The following is a 21577-nucleotide window of genomic DNA, read 5'->3' as shown; positions in this document are numbered from 1 at the left end:
TTCTACATCTCAACTCAAACCATCTATATATCTCAATCTTCCTCTCTATATAATTTATCATCATCATCATATATGGTTTGTATAGATATATACTGAGATATGAAATTTCAAATCAATAAACGACACTCCCAACAAATAAATATATAAACATAATCAATCAATAAAGGATATACTATGTCGGTAAGGAATGACCTAGTGGTGTGAAAAATAAACTTGTAACCGTGAAATAACGGATTCAAATCCTAACATCTTCAGGTTCACCTACCATGTGTGACTTGCTTATCAGATTTAGTTTGCAATTCCCACGTTATCAAAAAATAAATAAATAAATAAACGAAGGACGCACCATCCATTGCATTGATATTCAGGTTAGGCAGCACCAGAAGCATACTTATTTCCAAACACGAGTACCTGCAGCTTATCATAGCCGGCAAGCACACCCGCACCTGCAATGCCTCTAAGTATGTTGGCTCCGCCCCCTTTGAACAGCGATCGCATGCCTTCCTTCTTCACTATCTGCGACAATGCATCCATCGATCCCTTGTATTTCACAGCCTCCCCTGACGTCATCATCATTCTTCTCCTCACCGTGTCGATTGGGTACGACGCCAGGCTCGCCCCTGTCGTCACCACCCAACCCAGCCCAAAGCTAGCCATAAAATTATCCTGATATTCAAAGAAATCCCACCACATATTACTTATCTCTATATGGTTTTCATCATTGATGTAATAGTACATAGTGCCATGCATTGTTTTAATTAGAATTGTCAAAATGGACCAATGAGGCAATCTGTTAACTCATAACTTACTATAACTTACTATTTAACAAGTTAGTCATCAGTAGTAACCACCGTTAAAATTAATTCAATATAACTCTTTATATTTTTATATTATGAACAACTTCTTTATATTTTACATAAAAAAACATTTCAAACTAAACTATTTAAACAAATCCTCTATATTTTTTATAACTTTTTAACCTGTTACATAGATTTGAAAATCAACTCAATAAATTTCAAAATATTTTAAAGAGTTTGTCTAGTTTAGATATCAAACATTTTTTTTTACTATTTAACACATAATTTTTTTTAAAAAAATATACTCTCTCCCACCATCAAATTTATCCTTTGTAATTATTATCCGCCAAGAGCATTTATTTTATAACTTACAATTGAAATATTCCTAAATTTAGCAGACTTATATCATTTATTCTCACAAAAAGACTTTATTAAAATATTATTTAGGATAAGATTTTATTAAAATATTATTTAGGATAAAATTTAAGGAATAAATAAACATAACCAAATAAATGTTAAAATTATTGGATAAACCAACTCACCCTACAGCTATGGTGGGAAAATGTTTCAGACCAAGCTCTTTATTAAGGAGTAGACAAAGTTAACCAATTTCAATTTTAAATTATGCAACTAAGTGAAGTGATGCACAGCAAAACAGAGCATACACTAACTAATTAGATGATACCTAGAAAGAACAATGCACCATTTTATCATATTTCTGAAAAAGAGGCTCTCAAGAATGTGGTTTATAATTATAACATACCTGCAACTTCCCTGTGAGAACAACGGGCTTCAAAGAGTCATACATCCCGAAGTAGAGGCCTCGGTACACGATGCTTCCAAAACACGATATATAGAATCCTCTGTATAATCCAGCAACGCCATCCGATGCTAGTGTCTTCCTATAAACATCAACCAGACCATTGAACTGCCTCTGCCCTCCCGACTGCACGGATTTTGCATCACTAGACAGCCGAGTACGAGCATAGTCCAATGAATAAACAAACAAGGAGGATGTGGCGCCGGCTGCACTGCCAGAGGCTACATTGCCTGCAAGCCATTTCCAGTACCCATCCTTATCTTTCTTGAAGTTGAACAGCCCTTTGAAGTAATCCTTGCATGCAAAATTTATGGCCTGGAAAGTAAAATTATCAAAAGATTTTACTATCTTTTAATTCTTAAACATAAATTGGAATGAAAATGCACCATTGTATCAATTTCTAGTTAGTTTTCGATCCTATCAGTTGAGTTTTTCTAACTTGTTTCAATTTTCAAATTCAGTCTCAAAAGCTGCTGTGAAATCCCCCAAGGCATATTCATACATCATACATTATGCTCAACAATCTGAATATGCAAAAAATCAAAATGCAGCAATGAGAATGGAGAGATGGATAGAAGCAAACCTGAGTGGGGAAGTAGCGGATGACATTAGTGGTGTTTCCTCTCCACAAAGAAGCAAATCCTTCATCTCTTACAGTCCTCTTGAAGCAATCCCCAATTCCTTTGTAGGGTTCAGATAGCCTCCCATTTTTTATCATTTCATCCTGATTTTGGATCAGAAGTTTCACACGCTCCAGAGGAGCAGCAGCCGTTTTAGTCACTGTCGCCGACACTCCACCCATCAGGAAATCCACCGCAAATCTGTTCAGTCCCCTCTCTGCTGGAGCTTGCACGAAAACAGGGGAAACCGTTTCTGTGCCTGTGATTGTCGGCCATGGATGTGTCTCCGTAACTGCCGTTCTCCGATACTGCAACACATTAGAGACCTGAAAAACGCGATTTGCGGTCGGATACTGTGACTGATTTGCACTCATCTCGTTTTCTCTCAGAACCAAGCAATTTTCACCTGTGGATCATCGGAAAGCAAAATCATTTCTGTTAGAGAAACATGAGTGCAGTTGGGGAATAAAACCAACTTAATTTGACTTGATTATATATACTCCATTGTTTGGAAACAGATCATATCAAACAGACAGAATTCAGAATCATCTTTTACGGCGTAGAACGTCGCACAGACATGCCAATGAGAATTGAACATCCAGAACAACATTATATATATAAAAACCCATAGTTATTAATTAAAATCCGGAGATGTTGGAGAAGACGAACAGAATCAGAACAATTTCAATTAACTGAGCAAAACGAGTTCCAGTAAGCTGTAAGTAGAATTAAAAAACACTAATAATAAGTTGCAGGAAACGACAAAAGTAATTTAGATGAAAGACGAATTGCAACCGAATAGCAGAAAATCTTAGATCGATAGGATCATCCAAAATTGAATCTAAGCACAAAAATGTACCAAAAATAAGGAACTTACCGATTAACAGAACACCAAGGAATTCAAATTGCACACAAATAATAAATATCTCAACAAAGATGAAAATCAAGCGCATTATATAGAGCGGAAATAATCCAGCAACAAAGGAACGAATGAATTTTCATACCTCGAAGATTCTCAGAAACTGTCTTCTTCCGTTTAGACGTCACCATAATTAGTTGGACTGAGATAAGTCGCCTACAAAAGATGAATATGTGCTTTTCATGTATATTATGATTAAAATAATTAAATACAGTATGATCCCAACTACTATTATTATTATTTTTTCATATTATATTAAAATTATGGGTGAATATGTTATATCAAACACTTTCTTATAATGACATTAATATTTAATTTCATTCAAAATTTTATTATTCACTTTTTGGGGGTTGAAAGTGCAAATACAATCAAAGCTTGACTGCGGTAGGAACGCGGCATATTTGAAATGTCGTTGCGAGGGTTGTTATTGTGTTCTTTGCCGTTGACAAAAATGATTGGCTGACTCGCCTGCCTGCTTGCCTTCGAAAGCTTCTTCAAAATATTGAATAATTCTTTTATTTCCAATGTTGCAAAGTTGGATTTTACAACCAAAGCTATGCAGTTTGTTTATTTGATCAACCTTGGGAATATAAAAAATTTTGAGTTAAAAGTTTATTTAATACGATATTTTAAATAAAACATGTTGTTATGTTCTTATGAACATTTTTTCTATTCAAATTATCTACTTTTTTTAAATATATATTATGCCAAAGACCAATTTTCATACATATAATAGTTCATTTTTAGGACCAATTTTCATACATATAATTGTTCATTTTTAGGTAGTTTCGTAAGGCATCCCTGATGGGGCACGGGTTGGACTTGGACTTGTGACTGTGACCGAACGTGGGTTTATTCCGTGCGCACTTTCGGATAGCTTTGTATTTATAACATTGTATATCATGTGTTAGTTCATATGTTATATTTGTATGGGTTATAACAACCGTCATGTATATTATACTACCTCCTGCTACACCGTAGACACCGTATTCTATGAGGGGTATAATTAATAAATAATTAAAAATATATTAGTGAAAATAATTATCCTATAATATAAATAATTATAAATTAAGATTAAAATTTAATTAAAATTTTAAAAAAAAATTAATTAAAAAGTTTAAAATGAAATTAAAGTGTGTAATCATTTTTTTTTAAAAAAAAGTGACATAGAATGTGGGACGGACAGAAACGGCAACGTGGACATGGTATGTGAGACGGAGGGAATATATATATATATATATATGCATATATAGTATGTGTAACTTGTGTAGAGAGGGAGAAAACATGCACATTGTTAATAATAATAATAATTGAAAAAAAAAATGTTGCATGAGCAATTGTACATTGAAGCTTCATTGCAATCACCCCAGATTTCAAAGTAAAGCTAATCAAGAATCAAAATCCTATGCTTCTTCACATTGATGATATTATTACTATTATCATTAAGCAACCAATTGTGCCAAAACAAAATGAATTTCTTGAGCTTACCGACGCCGGCGGTCCAAATGCCGGAGGCGGGAACTGCCCTCCCCCGCCGATGCTTGAATTCAGACTGCATCCCAAAGTATAAACCCGGAAGAATGTTAAAGGCTTAATCAAAATGATCAAAAGAATGAACAAAAACATCGTGATTACGAATAAATCTCGACAGGATAGTAATTAGGCACAGGCACTAACCTTCCTGTGAATATACATGAGCCATAGCCTGCAAAGAAGCAAAAAATACCAGTAAAGTTCTGCAATAATGCTTCTACACCTCAAAGATTTCGAGGAAAAGAGAACATAATCATCGACAAAAGCATCAAAAAAATACTTTCGATGAGAAGGCATAACTGAACTTACTAGGATCGACATTGGTTAGTGTAGCTGAGCCCCCAAAGTCGCAAGTCGCACCGGAGCTCTGCTTTTTCTGATAGTAGTCATTATAAGCATACGAAGCATGATTTTCGATAGTGTTCGGTGTGTAACAAGGCTGCCCTTGCTGGATGGCACTGCAGTTAGCTTGACCAGGCCCGCAAGCCCAGTCGAGTCCACTTTGCAAGGAACGTTCATCCGCGCCTGGTCTTGCCACACAATACCCTGTCGATGAATTAGCGCCGAGACTGCCACTACTGAAACTCACATCATAAACATTAGTCCCATTGGGAAACAGGACTCCCCAATTTCTCTCCGAAACCGGTCCAGGCTTCTTGTCTTCATTGAGCAGTTCATATATGTATGCATTAATGGGAAGTCGAGGTTGACTGGGCGTACCAGAGTCATTCGATGCACGCCTAATCAAGTTATTGTTGTACATCTCAGCATTAGTAACAGTGGCATCAGGTTCGTTAGCACCACCAAACCATGGCCATCCAGTTTCAGTAACAACTATAGAAATCCCTGAAAAGTTGAATGCAGCAATAGAGAAATAGGCAGCATCCACCAAAGCATCGAACATACTGCTGTAGTGAAAAAGGGTGTTCGGATCCACAATTTGCTTGACCGAGGGAAGCGGTTTGAAAAGGGCATACTCCAGAGGGAATATGCCGTTGCCTTTGACATACTCGTAGTAAGGGTAAGTATTCAGCATGAAGAAGGAATTAGTGTTCTTCAAGAACTGCAGGATCCGGTAGACAGTAGAGTTCCAAGTCATGTTAAAGGATGCAGTCGAAGGTGGAAATGGCTGAGGAATAATGTCCATCGAATTCGGGGTTGATACTTTGACAACATTGTTTAGATTTGAAGCAACAAGAGCCTTGTAGAGGAAATTCATAGCAGGGACTAATCTGGGGGCTGCATTTGGGGTCGAAGTAAGGACTTCACTGCCCACAGCAATGGCAGTGATGTTAGTTTTGGGCACATAAGCTGCCACATTTTTATTGATCCAGGCTGCAGCGGCTGAAGCTGATCTTCCAATACCGATGACTTCTTCATTTTTGACACCAACCATAACCTCAATCCCAGTGTTTGAGAGGGCATTCAGCATGCGAGGATCGGCATCAAAAAGTCGCACATGATTTATTTGTTGAGCTCTAAGAATTGCAACTATCTCAGCAGCTGAAGGAAGATTTGATATATCAGTTCCAATATTTACCCCAACAAACAAACCTGGACACAAAATGATGTTATGATTAGAAACTACAAGAAGTTGAAACTGATTATTCAATACAGCATGTAGTGAAAATGGGAAAAAGCAAAATATAAGCACATACTACAAATACCCTACAATATTCTACATGAATTTGCAATGTACAATTGAATATGACATGATCACTATATACATCAAAAACATGGTGATTTGGATTCTAACATAGCAAATGATGTTCATACCATTATGCAATCTTTGGATAAGAAGAAATATAGAATAAGAAGCTGCCTAAACCCCGAAATAGTAAATTAACTATATCTTAATTTGGAAACCAAATAGCACAAGGGTAAGCAAAATAATCTATAGTAATTTTCATCCTATTAAACTTAGGAAAATATATTAAGACTTTAAAACCCAATCTATAAGAAAATTAAAAAAAAAAAAAAAAAAAGAACAATTTTGAACAAGCTGCAAAACTAGATCACGTTGCAGGAACCACCTAGTGTATTGAAGAACAATCCGCACCACAACACGATAGCTTGAAGCCATAATGCTGCCTTCATCAGCTACAGAAAGTGAGTTCCACTTATCAGATAATTTTTACTACTTTTCAGAAGACCATATAAAATATTGCCTCAAATGGAAAGAACTTGCAAATATTGCCCTTCAGATGATAGCCTCAGCAAGCAGAAATGTCACAAGCACCTGCATCAGTACTTTGGGAGATAAGCTGTCCCGTCCATGTGTGACAAAAATACACATAAATCTATCCTTATAAGCCAGCAATGCAATGTAATGAACAGACTAGCCATATACATGAATTTAGTCCAATAATAACCCAAACTTGTATAACAAACAATTAAAACCCATTTTATCATTTTCTGCCAATTCAGAGCTTATGCAAAACAAAGGAACAGATTGTTCTACAATTTTGAAACTAAAATAATGCACTAAACCAGTATCAGAAATCCCTAAAATCCCTCCAAAGCACCTTATCCAACCAAGCACCCATGGGCATGCAAAACAACGGCATCAGAGTAAAAGTCAGATGTTGGACGACAAAAACAAGCAATTTAGTTCCAAACATGGAAGGTTAAGTGGATAAATCTCATCCCAGGTCCCTCGTATCGAGCCAGGTACAAGAAAAAAATCATCAAATAGCAAGAAATCAATAACGTAAAACGAATGCATTTCCATCATCCAGAAGACAAACACCTGGAAACTCCACACACAACAGAAATCCAAGAGGAGATACAAAATCAAGAAATTCCTATACTCACACAGAGCCTAACAACCACATGAATCTACTCGCACAATTCGCAACTCTTTCCCCCTTTTTAGCTTGTCGTGAAACATCAACAGAGCCCAAATATATTCAATTCACTACGCCATAGAACTCAAACACACGCCAATTACAATAAAACCATAAACAATTAACAAGCAATAGACCAAACCAACCGCCAAAAACCTACCACTAATTTAAAAACCACATACAGAGACACAAATTCAACTCACGCAGAAAAACACAAAACCGCAAATAGACCTCCGATGGACTGGAGCAACTTCCGGCAACGTATGCAGAGAATCTTCTTGATTGAGTATGAATGACGATGAGAGGTGTGGTGTGGGGGATGCAGCTGAGAGGGCGTGGGCGTTGCAGGAGGGAAGGTAAAGCGGCAGGTCTGGAGGGAGCCTACAGACTACAATACAGACTGGACAGTTTGTATGTATATATAGTCTATATGTGTTTGTCTGTGTGCATACAATATATCAGTGTCAATCCGACTTTGCACGGCTTTTCTGTATTATATACCTGTCTGTTTTTGGAATATTATTTTCTATTACGATTATACCCCTACTTCTTAAAATGTTCGGAGATTTTTCAATATTTTTTATTATTTATTTATTTTTTATATTATAATTAAAAATATTTTTACATTTTAAATATCTATATCTAATATATTTATATCATACTATTAAATAATTGTTTAAGTTTATTTTTTTTTATTTTTTAAATTCTAAATCAAAATTCAAAGCCAAACAAACACATCCCAGTAGACTTAAAAGTGTTCTGTATTTTGCATTTGGGATTTGATTTTTACCGATACTTTATAAATAATAAATAATAAATAAAGAATAAGTACTTAAGCGAATGATTTAAAAGTTAATTTTTATATTTCTTTATCCTCGAAATTTATGTCGATCTTTTGTTATTATTAAATTTATAGATAAATTATTTATAATAAATAATTTTATTTATTTATAATTTTATTATTCTTATATTAAAAATAATAATTAACTGTCACTGTCTTACTAATTTTTTTTTTTTTACCTATTTCATTATTTTTTATTAATTTTATAATAATTTTTTCTAATACTACATCTATTTTATTTTTTAGCCTATTATATTTTTATTGCCAAATAGTATGCCTAAATTTTGTGAATGAAATGAATACATAATATATTAATATTATTAAAAGAAATGTCTATGGAATTATTTCACCCAAATAATATCATGATTTCAAAAATATTTTTAATAATTAATAACAAAAACTTATTATTCTTAAAATACTACTCCTTTCGTCCCAAAAATACCGTCTCTGCTACACTGTAGATACGGTATTTTAGAAGGAGTGTAATTAGTAGATAATTAAGAATGTATTAGTGAAAATAATTATTCTATAATATAAATAATTATAAATTAAGATTAAGATAACTAATTAGTTTAATTAAAATTAAAAAAAGAGATAAAATTAAAAAATTTAAAATGAGATTAAAGTATGTAATCATTTTTCAAAAAAGAAAATGACATGGTATGTGGGACGGACAGAAACGGCAACGTGGACATGGTATCTGGGACGGGGGAGTATGACATAGTGTAAAAAATACTATTAACCAACGTGTTTAATATGAAATTGATTTTTAATATTTATAATATAAAAAATATTAATAAATAGATGTTTAATTTGATATATAAAAAAAATTAATGAGTACTAAAATTCAACCAAATTTGTGTAATACTCCGGTATAATTAAGTGAGTAATTAAAATAAAACGCAATATGATCTTATACAATTTAACATATTTTTTATACTATTTATATATTTAATATAAAAAATATTAAATAAACAAATTATTTTCCAGTACAAAATATTAAGGCTTATACCTATTTACTTTACCTTCAAATACTTTAAATATATTTATTGTGTTTTTCTATAATTTAATTTTTGTTGTTTTTGGTAAAACTATTGTTAATGTAATATACTACATTATTATGTTTGATGAGAACAATACATTTGAGTAATAGAAAAAAAAAAATTAAAAAGAAAAAAAGTTAAAGAAAGAAAAAAATAATTAAAAAAATCCTATATTTTTTTAAAAATTATTTTATATTTTTATAGTATGTTTGCTTTAAATAATTAAAATATCATTTTAAGATTATTTTAATATATTACAAACTTAATAATTTAATTAAGATAATATTTATTTCATTTGATTAATATAAGATACAATTATATTATATTTGATTATTTTTTTTTTTACAAAATAGTCTTTGTAAGCTTATTATAAATTATAATACTATAATTAATTTTATACAATTTTTTTTTCTTTGTAATTTTAACAATAATATTATTTTAACATAATTTAAGTATTATGCTATAATAATATAACAAATTATTTTTATCACCTAACTTATCATACACGGTATATAAATAAAAAATATATATATATAATGAAAGTGTTACAATAATATAAATAATATGAATATGGTTTATTAATAATACCTGCCACTGTTGTCTTTTTATAATAAGCTTAAAATCAAAGCACCAAGCTGCAAAAACAATAGAAATAAAATCTTCCTACCAAACATCCCAACCGCCCAAATTCCGAAAGCCCTAATTGCATTACTCAGTGCCGTATATTATTGATCGGCCTGAATGCTCTCGTAGTCGTCGCCGCTGCTGCCGCTCATCTTTCTGGAAATTCGCATCGATTTCATGTCTAATCGGTACGCCAATTCGACTATATGAACTTCGGTTGGTCATTATTGTTGCAATTTCTTCCAATCTCAGATGATTGGGGATTCGTTTTTATGTTATAGCTTCTATCGTGGTTAAGGTTTTACTGCAGCTCCACTTGTCTTGATTGTTAGAGTTTTGAGAACGCAGTGAATTGTTGGTTGTTTAGATATTCAACGAGTATAGTAAAATTTCTGCGCAAGAAAACACTGAAAGAAATTGATTTTCTTATAGTATGCGGGCAGGTTATTTACTCCATAGCATGGTTTTTTAGTACCTTCAATCAAAACTCATCATTTAGAAATTGTAGAAGAGCTATGTTTTAGATAGTTACTGTGAAAAGTATATTGTGAGTGACTAAACATGGGTTTGCAAAACAAGCCAAGCTGGGGAATGCTTACTTTGTTCTCTGCCATAATACTTTTTAATAATTTTGCATTTGAGAGCAGCACAGAATCATTTTGTAAAGCTGAACATTAGTAAATCATGTAGCTTGCCATGATGCAAGTTAATAATTGGATTTAGTAAATTGTTGAAATTTATCCAGTCATATAAGGTGATAAAGATTTAGTCATTTTTTAAAGCTGAATATAAGTGAATCTTGGAGCTTGCCATGATGCAAGTTAATGATTGAATTTTGTAAATTGTTAAAATTTATCCAAGTGGTATGAGGTGATAACTATATCACTCAAAAGTGGTTGAAACTAAAGAATTTTTGGGGAGCTCTTTATTATTATTATTATTTAAAGTCATAGTTTAAAACTATCGTAACATGGTCTAAGTACAGGAAGGTTTATGATTGGAATTTCCATTCCATAACGAACAAAAATACATGGTTTTCATTTGAGGGTGTATCTGTTGAAGCTATTAAGAATAAATTAATGTTATCCTCTTGGAAGATGAGGCTATTTGCGAATTCAGTAAGCATCATTGCGCACTTGCTTCTTATTAACATTTGATTACGAGGGTTTGAGATATGAGATGTGCAATTGTACATGATACTATCTGAATGCTACAATTTAAGGTAGAACTTCTTACTTGGAGGAATATCCAGGACAACAAAAATTCCCTCCAACTGAAAAGAGGAGTATATCGCGAGATTGGATCTCCTACAATTAATATTTGTTTTGTTTATCGGAGTTTTATGATTGGATTTCCTCAGGGTGCTTTGCAAATTCTTTGCCCATGGGGCATGTCTGAAGGGGGAACATTGTGAATATGCACATGATTGGAGTGCTCCACCAAATACTGTTAAGTTCTTTTCAACCTACACACAGCCATACACTTTTTCTATGTTGTCATGCTGATCTTTACGTCCCACCATTGTTATTCAGATATGTACCTACTATCAAAAGGGTGCTTGCTCATATGGAAGTAGGTGTCGATATGACCATATCAAAATTTCTCGGCAACAATCTCCAGCTTCAACTTCTTCAGCAAACCTTTCTCTTATGCAACAACTTCCTTCTGGCACTGCATCATCTGGTGTCAGTCTCACCACTGATACTGCTGATTATCCAACTTCTAATGGGCCACTTCTCCTTTCTAGCAAGCTTGCATGGTTAAATAATACCGGACAACACAATGAACTACAGAGTGACGATGATTTTGCAGATAGTAGGCCTAGTGGTCCTGCTGACAGGCCAATATGCTCATTTGCAGCTGCTGGTGAATGTCCGCGTGGTGTGAATTGTCCTAACATGCATGGTGATCTTTGTCCCATGTGCAAGAAAAATTGTTTGCATCCTTTCAGGCCCCAAGAAAGAGAAGAGCACCTGAAAATGTGTGAGAAGAGGCAAAAACATTTGGAAGCATTGCGACGTAGTCAAGAAATAGAGTGCAGTGTTTGCCTAGAACGTATTCTCACAAAGCCTACACCATCAGAAAGAAAGTTTGGAATATTATCAGAGTGCGACCATCCATTTTGTATAGCATGTATCAGGAACTGGCGGAGCACTTCACCTTCATCTGGCATGGATGCCAATTCTACATTGAGATCCTGCCCTATATGTCGAAAACTTTCATACTTTGTCATCCCTAGTGTCATTTGGTATTCCTCAAAGGAAGAAAAGCAGGAGATTGTTGAGTCCTACATGGCAAAGTTGAAGTAATATTCATCTCTCTCTCTCTCTCTCTATCTATCTAGTTCTCTCTCTTTTATGTATATGTACTTATCTGGACTCATCGTTGTAACTCTGTTTCAGTTCAATTGACTGCAAGCACTTTGACTTTGGGAATGGAACATGCCCCTTTGGAACCAGTTGTTTTTACAAGGTATATATATTTATTTTATGCCAAGAGTTTTTCAAATTGGAAATGTTTCTCTAATCTCTATGCAGCTTTAGGTTCATAGATGCACTTATGAAAGTATGAATCATCAATGCATTGATCATTCTAACTACCTTTGTATTGTTACTGTTACAATTTGCCTAATGATGAATCTAGCCAGTCAACCATTTAGTATATTTTAGTTTATTAACTGTTTTAATTTTTTGAGTTGGAAGGTTTCTGATCCAAATGCTGGTTTTCAGATGAGAATTTTATAGTAACACCTTTTAAAAAAAAATAAATAAATAAAAATGTGTCTGTATTATACTTGAGGTTAAGTCATAGCCCATAGGATCAGTGCTGCCGAAGGCTTGGCTCTTGCATATTTTTACAGACCATACAAGATACAAATGTTACTCCATGTGTGTTGGAATTCTGATAAGTTTAGGGTTTAGCCAAACTAAAATTGCATTTGTTGCAATGCAGGTTTTAGAAATTACAACTATCCAATGTTACTGATGCACATTCTGCTATGTTTACGGATAGTTGGAGAGCAGTTGGATGGTTGCATGAGATTTTATACATTTATGCTTAATGAATTGAGTTAAAGGGTTCACTAATGCTGAAGTTTTAGTTTGGCATGGATTCCATGAAAAACTGCAATGTGCTAAATTATGAAGCAACTGCCAAATTTTTTAGTACTACTTTGCTATTGATAACTATAAGCCATCAAATGGTTCTTTAATTTAGTAGGTGGCTTGATTTGTGCATTTATGAATAGGATGATTCATTCTTACAGAAATTATTCCTGTTAGAGATTTCCCCTATTCATGTATTAATGTGGGTTTTGCTTTTGTAGCATGCATATCGTGATGGTCGTCTTGAGGAAGTGGCTCTTCGTCATCTTGGAGCTGAAGATGGAAATACTGTTATTGCCAAAAATATCAGGTTTCCTTTCGTTCCCTTAATTTTCTTGAGATGATTTAGTATTTGATTACCAATGTTCCAATTCCATCTTATTTGTTTCTTCTAATGAGTTCATTATGATACTTGCAGGCTCTCGGACTTTCTTAGTAATTTACATTTAAGGTGATTAAAGCCTTACAAATTCATTAAGTGGTAAGGTATGAATACTAAATACCCCACAGAAGTAACTTTTGAGTACTTATATGAACCTTCTGTTCATTATGTATTTTCAGATGATTTGTCTTATTATATTTGAGAATGATGCAATGCCTTTTTTTGTTAGGGCCTATTAGACCCTTTAGGAGTGGCATATATTTACCTGATCTAAAAACATGAAAAAATCATTACTCGAAATTACTGGGTCATGTCAAAATTTCATGGGTTCAAATCTGATTTGGATCAAAAGTGGGTCTCCAAAGAAAAAAAAGAATAATCTTGAATCACTTAGTTCTGATCGTATAATGAAAGAAAAGCACAATCACGTCAAGTTGGATTTACATGTCTCTTCTTATATCCAGAGTCCAGACCCCGACTTAAATAGACTTGTCTCTTAACTTATTGCCTTCTTTATTTCCTTTAATGCGTGTTTAGCTTTGAATGGAGGGAAGTCCGGGCACCATATTGAAGCTTTGCCCATTAAATTTTATACTGCTCATAGTTTGTAAGAAATAAAATGTGAAATAGCCCAATAAGGAAGTCGAACTTCTAATGTTAATGTAGAGATTATAAGTTCTATTGAACGGCAGTGCTAAAAATTCTGAGTTAGGCCTTCGCCCTGAATGAGCCTGAGTTTGTCTTTGGATTCATCGTGCTTAATTTATATAACGAGCTTTTACCGAGCTTAAATGAGATAAATTGAGTTTAATTACGCAAGCTTGTTTGTTTTACTGTTCTACATAGGTGCATGCATATTACTAGTGAACCCCCTAACGCCTTTTCATTTATCAAACACCCTAGAAATGAGAAGTTGTACTTCAATTCGTTATGATAGCTTTGGTCAATGATAGATCTCGATACTTTTTTATTTTGTTTAACTTTTTCCATCTCAACTCATTTATTGTTGCATTAATGCCCCTCATATGATAGTTGAATCTTCTCAATTAGCGTTCCAATATGTTCTCTATGTTCTGAGATGGAATTTCCAAAATGACCTATACACATTATATGATGGCAAGGTATATGCCTTCCTGTATTTTTTCTTGTTATCGAATGCTATAAATAAGTTAACTCTGTTGTGGACAATTTCAGGTACAAAACTATATGCATGAATTCTACGAGTGATGGATGCGGATGCGAAACCACAGCTACACAACATTCACCATCCCTTCAAAATACTACCGGTAATGTGTTTGCACCTATGGTTTGATTGCAATTCGGTGGTTGTGAACATTTCGATTGTGTTGGAGCTCAAGTTTGATTTTGGATTGGCAGAATACATTATTGGTATATACACACAGGTCCTCTTTTGAACTGTACAATAAGTGTTACATTTTTAAGAGATGTTTAGTAAAATTTCTGTGCCCTGTCTTCACAATCCTTAAATTTGTAGAAAAGTCCATAGGCATCTAATAATAGAAGGATTATTTGTGGGTAATATGTAGTACAATTCTGGGACACCAATCGAAAATATTCCGAAAATAGAAGGTAATTCTATAAATGGAATGTGACCTTGGCTATATAATGGCTCTTGCAAATTCACAAAATGGAGTAGTAATATATACAAGCTAGCTATCTGCAAGCAATAATATTGATAGATTTTTTACCTGAATAAATAAATAAGTAGCCATGGGCATGAAGAAGATTGCTTTTGCTGCCTTGATTGTCGTCACTGCCGTGAGCGCTGTGGCAGTGGCAGCTGTCGAAGCGGCAGAGGCACCGGGCCCCGCTGCCGGGCCCATCGCTGATGGGACCATGGCCGTCCCGGCTGTCGGATCCGTTGTCGGGGCTGCCGTCATGTCCGTCGTCGCCCTTTACCTGCACTGATGAATGAACATGAACGATGAAGACGACCAATATTAGTAATATGTGATTTGGGATTTGATGGTGTGGAAATAAATTTGTTATTGTGTATTATTATTCATGGATTATAATTTCAAATAGTTACTACATTTCTGTGTCTCTCTTTATCGTCACGTTTGATATGTAAGGATACACATAAATTAACTATAAAATTTGTACTAACATACTCTCTTTAACAAATATATATATTTTTAAATAACCCAAGTTATATATGTATCAACACACACGATAATGCAATAGTTTATAGTATGACATTTGAATATTAGGATTTAGGAAATAGGTTACTGTTAATAATTAAATTAATTAATTTCATCCCACTCACTAAAAGAAGTGATGTGAATGTCAAACACAAGGAACGGGTACAGTTCGACCTCACCCTCTACCCACCAACTTTTGGGGTTTCCATAGGGGTACAATGGTAATTTCAGACCCGCCAAAACCAACGCTGTGCCTGTGCGTTTACTAGGGGGTGTTTGTTTGGAAACTTTTTCAAACTTTCACTGTTCGTTCAAATTTTTTTTCCCAAAAATATCAAATCAAATTCTTATTTTTTATTTTTTATATTATATTAAAAATCAATTTATATTCAAAATATCACATCAACACCTATTTATATTACATCATACAACTATTCAAATTTAAATATTTTACTATTCAAATCTCAACTCAAAATTCAAACTCTCAAACAAACACACCCCTAATTTCATTTATGAAATTATGGTAAAGGTGTGTGTTTGACTGTGAAACTATGAATAATATAAAATTGAAAAAATAAATTTTTAATACGTTATTCTATTGATATTAATATAAAATTTTAATTTTAATATAATATAGTAAAAAAATAAATATAAATATATTAAAGAATAGTAGAATTTTTTTTATGACGTGTCAACTCGCAGCCGTTACTTGAAAGTGCACAAAGTAAGTCTAAGCGAACTATGTTTGAGGTGAATACTGCAAAAATTTTACTCCCTCCGTCCTAGAACTATAGTCTGGGTGCAAAAATTTTACTCCATCCGTCCCACAACAGTCTGGGTTGGGTTTGACACAGGTAAAAAGTAAAATAAAAGACTTATTTGTCCTTATCAATGTATTAGTGTAAAAAAAAAAAAATAGCAATTGTGTAATAATAATGAAAAAATAAGAGTACTTTTATAATTATGCGATTATTAATGTAAATAAGATTATTCTTTAGAGACAGACAAAAATAATAAACAGAATTATTATATTAGAACGGGAGGAGTACTATAATATAATAAATATATATATATTAAAGAATAGTAGAATTATTTTTTTTTCTTTTTGTTGCATAAAATTTTAATATTGTGCAATTGGATACTGCAAAAAATTTTAAAATCCGACAGTTTAATTGGTCACGCTTTTGGAAATGATTATTACTATTATTTGTTACACTTGTTCAGTTCAATGTCAATCCCCCAGTCTTAATTTCAAGATAATAGTTATTGACAACTTTCTTTAAGTTACGAAAGAAGGATTTTGGTGGATTTCCACTATTCATCCAATTTTTTCCCTCCAAAAACATCAAATCAAACACTTATTTTTCATTTTTTATATTATACTAAAAATCAATTTTACATTCAAAACATCACATCAAATCCTATTTATATCACATCATACAACTATTCAAATTCAAAATTTTTACTATTCAAATCCCAACTCAAAATCCAAACCCCCAAACAAACACACCCTAAGTAAATTTTTGATCAAATTTAATATTTTGCAAACCAGCTATTCGAAAGTGCGTATTAAGTAAATCTTTGATTGATTTGAATCCACAGTCTCTAACTAAAAGTACGTATTGAGTAAATTTTCGATCAAATTTAATACCCGAAAGTGTTTATTATAAATCTCCAATCGAACTTAATACCTTACAAACTAGGTCTTGTTATCCGAAAATGAACGCGGATAAACCTATGGTCCAACTTAATAGATGGGAAACTAGCCCTGTCAAACAATTTGATTTTTTCTGCAAGACGCTGTGGTTCCATCGTCATAACCGGCTAAGATATTTTGACCGTTTGAAATGTTTAACAGTGAAATAAAATAAAAAATAAAAATAATGAATTTTCTTTTTTATATGGAACTAATAGTGAAAATTTTTTATTTCTTTTAACCGAGACTTAAAATTAGAAAAATAGAATTTGGCTGGAACTAATTTTAATTTTTGCTTGAAAAAAATTAGTAGTATAAAATATAATGCCTTTAAATATATTAAAAAATAATAATGATAAAAAGACATTCAACCACCGGCAACAAAAATAATACGAATATCACGTCGGAAAGCAATACCGAACAATTAAGAAAATAGAGCAATTTCATAATTTCGGCAACAACAACAATCATCTACTTTTTATAGAAATTTAAGAAAATAAAAATTAAAAATAAATGAAAACACCACGCGCGTGAAGGTTCCGCCGGCGACAAACACACGTCTTCTCCGGCGAAGACGATCGCTGCAACGACACAGTGACCGTCCAATTTTTCATATACCAAGCTTCAGTTTCTTCCACATATATGGAGAATAATCGCCTCGATTATCTTCCCTATATGTATCGGAGCACAGAACCGTTCGTAATTTTTCTCTGTCGGTTCAGATTTTGACGATCTTCGCAGCCTTCACCAAAGGATTCTCCCTGGCGATCAGCTCGCGACCTGCTGTTTTGTAATCATAGCTGCAGTCATGGCGGTCGGAGTAGCGATGCTCGCCGCAGAACAGCTCGCCGCACCGACACCTGAATCCGGTCAAACCGACCTTCCTTCGACAACAGGAGCACCGATTTACCTGTCTCTTCACCTGCGGCTCAACCGACGCCGTATCCACCTCTTCCTTCAGATCTCCGCTCGTCTCCGGTAGATTAAGGCTTTCATCTACAGAAGACCTCTCAGATCTGAAGGATTTCTCTCCAATAACGCTACTCCTCGGCGACGTTGCTGTGGCCGCCGCCGCCGCCGCGCCGATAAAACATTTCTGGCATAAATTATTCGCCGCGGAATTGCTTGCAACGCCGCACTTGACGCACAGCGTGATGGATTCAGGTACAACCTTGAACTCCGTCTCCTCCTTCTCCGTTCTCTGCGCCATAGCTATATGAAATTTTTCGTGCGAAACAATCCAAAATCAAATCAGAAAAACAAAGCGAAATCAGGAAATCGGATTCGTATCGGTGTTGTATCCGTGAATAATTATCCGGTTCAATATAGAAAGGAGAAGGAAGATTTGGAGAGGAAATTGTGGTGGAAGGGTCGGAAGGGAGGAGGTGAATTTGAAGGGAGCGGAGTCGGTAATCGTGAAGAAAACAATAGCCTCGCTTGAGACGCGTATCCATTTTGGGAAATGACGCAAGTGCCCTCCTGACTGTGATGGATGGCGATCGTCGCCACTACGTAGCGTAGGGTAGGGTGGGTGGGTGCTTCTAGATCCATCCGACGTGGCACTTTCATCATTATCGTCTCCATTTGCCACCGTTTTTTAAATAGGTAAAGAAAATTACCGGTTGGTTAAGTATAATAAATACTATGTGCTCATTATTCTCGAATGGTTGAAAATAAATAAAATATGGGTGCTTTTTTGTTTGAAGTAATTTGTTGGATTTCTATTATTTATACAATTTTATTTTTTAAAAAATATCAAATTAAATATTTATTTTTTATTTTTTATATTATATTAAAAGATAATTTTACATTCAAAAAATTATATCAATCTATATTTATATCACATAATTTAACTATTTTAATTCATAGTTTTTTATTATTCAAATTTCAATCCAAAATTCAAAATCTCAAACAAATACAGTACTTAATAATATTATAAATATTTTTAATAATATAAAAAGAATTATATTTATATAATTTATTATATAATTTTTATTATATTTGTATTATAAAATACTAATAAAAATATTTATTTCTTTTTCAAATTGTATTATATTTTGATAAAATAATTAATATTAAAAAAAAGTAAATATAAATTTTAGAATTTGCCACAAACAGTAATATTATACTCTTTATGTTCATGTAAAGTGTTTTTTTTTTTTTTGTTTCACATAATTTATCTTTTAAAATATAATTATATATTTTAATAATATTTTAAATATTGTAATTTTTAATTTTTAAAAATTTAATTAAATTATTTAATTATTTTAATATTAATTTATAATTATATTTATTATATAATAATTATTTTGTTAATATATTTCTTAGTCAGTTATTAATTACATTTTATCTCAATTTTACGCATAGTTAAAAAATTTTAGCTGGACAAGGTAGTAACACGGAAGAAATCCAGCAAAATAAAATAAATTGGTAATTGAATTTTACAATAAACATACTACACACGGTTCGAGAGAAGAAACGCTCCGGGATCACAACTCCCAGCCAATCCCACATCTCTCAGGAGCGCAACTCCCAGGAGCGTGTTTCACACAAGACCTCGACTCCGCCGCCTAATTCTGACCGTAATCGGGAACACGTGCTCGTCAACGCGTCAGCTGTTTGACTCGCCACGTGGTCTAGGGGAAGTCCGTTGACGTCGTCTTCGCAAGACCAAATGCAGCGGGCCCACTAGACACGTGGCGCTTATAGAAGTAAGGTGCATGTAATACTGATGGTAATAGAGGCGTAGACGATCAGAGCTCCGGTGGGTCAACTCCAGGTGCCGACGTCTGGTTATTGGGCCCCCCTGCGGCCGTACTAGTGGGGTTTGGTTGGGAATGTCCCGGTGCAATGAGCCAAAATTAAATTTTAATTTTTAAAATTGAGCTCCTTTTGTTTGTTGGGATACAGCGAAACAAAATGTGTGTTTCTTATTTTAATATATAAATATATTTAATTAAAGTTATAGGGCATAGTCTCTAGGTATATTGCAAATATAAAATTGTTTAAAATAGTATTTGGAATAATAGTTTGCATTTTTTTTATTCTGTTTATTGAAATTTTTGTAAAGTGAATTTACTTTTAAATTTCTATAGATATATATATATATTTATATTATATAAAAGAATGGAAGAACTAATTATTTATCCACGTGAACAACAAATCCTATTTTGTAAATGTGACATTCCTAGAAGAAATCATGGATTAAAAAAATAATAAAAAAATTATCTTTTGTGAAATATTTTATTATTTTTTTAAATAAAAAAAATAAAAATAATTATATATTTTTATTAAAATTTGCATTCAAATATTTTTAAACATAAATTATAATAACGGAGATAATCCTATTTATTTTCGTTCCATTTAAATAATTAATAAATATTTTCATAATTTTTTATAATTAACAATAATAAATTTAAAATATTATAAGAAAACTCAATTATCCTATTTTTTAAAAATGTGTAACCATGATGATTATAAAATAAAAGAAATTATATGAAATTTCAATATAGAGATAAAAATAATAATAATAAATACTCTCTCCGTCTCATTGTCACTTTTTTTTTTGGAAAATAATTACATACTTTAATCTCATTTTAAATTTTTAAATTTTATTTTTTTATTTTAATTAAACTAATTAGTTATCTTAATTTTAATTTATAATTATTTATATTATAGAATAATTATTTTCATTAATATATTCTTAATTATCTACTAATTGCATTCCTCCTAAAATACCGTTTGTACAGCATAACAGACACGGTATATGGGAATGAGGGAATAATAAATAAGATAAGATAAAGTGGATACCCAGCCACCATCATTTCCCATCACGGATTCACTGTACACATCGAATACAACATAAATAACTATAAAAATCTAAAAAGACCTCGAGCAAATCTTTTATTATAAAATAATTTGTTTTTAAAAGAAAAGGGAAAATAATTAAATAAATAGAAACTATTGGACCTTATAGAATTTCCTTTTTTAAAAAAATTATTTTTTATTTTAATTTAGATACTAATTTAGATATGGTTATGTTTGTATTCTTGTATGAATCGTATATATATTTATATTAGATGAGAATATATAGTATTTGTTGCATATAATTATGTATTTATATTATATTTTTTTAATAATATTATTTTTGTCCTGACTCTAAAATTTTATTTAAAAATAATAAAATAAAT

At 32.6% G+C, this 21577-nt stretch overlaps 4 protein-coding genes across 9 annotated transcripts; 1 reads left to right on the top strand and 3 right to left on the bottom strand.

The window, feature by feature from the left end:
- Nucleotides 1–118: 118 nt before the first annotated feature.
- LOC127246280 (ADP,ATP carrier protein 1, mitochondrial-like) lies at nt 119–3310 on the bottom strand. Of its 2 annotated transcripts, none has more exons than XM_051267548.1 (4): nt 3242–3310; nt 2201–2643; nt 1561–1932; nt 119–666 (listed from the first exon to the last, which is right to left on the bottom strand). In XM_051267548.1, the coding sequence occupies exons 1-4, from the start codon at nt 3285–3287 to the stop codon at nt 370–372; spliced, it is 1158 nt and encodes a 385-aa protein (XP_051123505.1). In that variant the 5' UTR covers nt 3288–3310; the 3' UTR covers nt 119–369. The 2 variants fall into 2 exon arrangements, with proteins under 2 accessions (XP_051123505.1, XP_051123504.1); XM_051267547.1 differs by lacking the exon at nt 3242–3310 and adding an exon at nt 3115–3220.
- A 1129-nt stretch (nt 3311–4439) lies between these two features.
- LOC127246942 (glucan endo-1,3-beta-glucosidase 4-like) lies at nt 4440–7960 on the bottom strand. 4 transcript variants are annotated; one of them, XM_051268613.1, is made up of 6 exons: nt 7739–7960; nt 6878–6928; nt 6723–6789; nt 4999–6243; nt 4834–4861; nt 4440–4708 (listed from the first exon to the last, which is right to left on the bottom strand). In XM_051268613.1, the coding sequence occupies exons 3-6, from the start codon at nt 6784–6786 to the stop codon at nt 4570–4572; spliced, it is 1476 nt and encodes a 491-aa protein (XP_051124570.1). In that variant the 5' UTR covers nt 6787–6789; nt 6878–6928; nt 7739–7960; the 3' UTR covers nt 4440–4569. The 4 variants fall into 4 exon arrangements, with proteins under 4 accessions (XP_051124570.1, XP_051124569.1, XP_051124568.1 ...); XM_051268612.1 differs by having other exon boundaries at nt 7767–7960; XM_051268611.1 differs by having other exon boundaries at nt 6723–6928; nt 7739–7959.
- A 2112-nt stretch (nt 7961–10072) lies between these two features.
- LOC127246755 (E3 ubiquitin-protein ligase makorin-like) lies at nt 10073–14987 on the top strand. Of its 2 annotated transcripts, none has more exons than XM_051268291.1 (7): nt 10073–10231; nt 11404–11491; nt 11576–12348; nt 12446–12515; nt 13369–13457; nt 13566–13628; nt 14724–14987. In XM_051268291.1, exons 1-6 carry the CDS (start codon nt 10221–10223, stop codon nt 13600–13602), a joined length of 1068 nt encoding a protein of 355 aa, XP_051124248.1. In that variant the 5' UTR covers nt 10073–10220; the 3' UTR covers nt 13603–13628; nt 14724–14987. The 2 variants fall into 2 exon arrangements, with proteins under 2 accessions (XP_051124248.1, XP_051124247.1); XM_051268290.1 differs by having other exon boundaries at nt 13566–13633.
- Nucleotides 14988–17811: 2824 nt separating this feature from the next.
- On the bottom strand, nt 17812–18787 carry LOC127246837 (zinc finger A20 and AN1 domain-containing stress-associated protein 5-like). The gene has a single exon (XM_051268430.1). The coding sequence runs from the start codon at nt 18595–18597 to the stop codon at nt 18106–18108; it is 492 nt and encodes a 163-aa protein (XP_051124387.1). The 5' UTR covers nt 18598–18787; the 3' UTR covers nt 17812–18105.
- Nucleotides 18788–21577: the final 2790 nt, after the last annotated feature.

Source organism: Andrographis paniculata, unplaced genomic scaffold (genome assembly GCF_009805555.1).
Source record: "Andrographis paniculata isolate CXL003 unplaced genomic scaffold, ASM980555v1 Contig30END, whole genome shotgun sequence".
Classification (NCBI taxonomy): domain Eukaryota; kingdom Viridiplantae; phylum Streptophyta; class Magnoliopsida; order Lamiales; family Acanthaceae; genus Andrographis; species Andrographis paniculata.
Note: the sequence above shows the minus strand (reverse complement) of the source record. Positions and strands in the feature narration are given on the sequence as shown.

What these genes read in the sequence shown, in the direction of transcription:
- LOC127246280 (XM_051267547.1), bottom strand. Translation starts at nt 3,190, where the DNA reads ATGCGCTTGATTTTCATCTTTGTTGAGATATTTATTATTTGTGTGCAA. An exon ending in CCTTGGTGTTCTGTTAATCG is followed by an intron (nt 2,644 to 3,114) that starts GTAAGTTCCTTA and finishes GATGATCCACAG; the next exon opens with GTGAAAATTGCTTGGTTCTG. An exon ending in TTCTCACAGGGAAGTTGCAG is followed by an intron (nt 667 to 1,560) that starts GTATGTTATAAT and finishes TTTGAATATCAG; the next exon opens with GATAATTTTATGGCTAGCTT.
- LOC127246942 (XM_051268613.1), bottom strand. Translation starts at nt 6,786, where the DNA reads ATGAAGGCAGCATTATGGCTTCAAGCTATCGTGTTGTGGTGCGGATTG. An exon ending in ATTGTTCTTCAATACACTAG is followed by an intron (nt 6,244 to 6,722) that starts GTGGTTCCTGCA and finishes TTTTGTGTCCAG; the next exon opens with GTTTGTTTGTTGGGGTAAAT. An exon ending in TCATGTATATTCACAGGAAG is followed by an intron (nt 4,709 to 4,833) that starts GTTAGTGCCTGT and finishes TTTGGGATGCAG; the next exon opens with TCTGAATTCAAGCATCGGCG.
- LOC127246755 (XM_051268291.1), top strand. An exon ending in GGAGTGCTCCACCAAATACT is followed by an intron (nt 11,492 to 11,575) that starts GTTAAGTTCTTT and finishes ATTGTTATTCAG; the next exon opens with ATATGTACCTACTATCAAAA. An exon ending in GTTATTGCCAAAAATATCAG is followed by an intron (nt 13,458 to 13,565) that starts GTTTCCTTTCGT and finishes TGATACTTGCAG; the next exon opens with GCTCTCGGACTTTCTTAGTA.
- LOC127246837 (XM_051268430.1), bottom strand. Translation starts at nt 18,597, where the DNA reads ATGGCGCAGAGAACGGAGAAGGAGGAGACGGAGTTCAAGGTTGTACCT.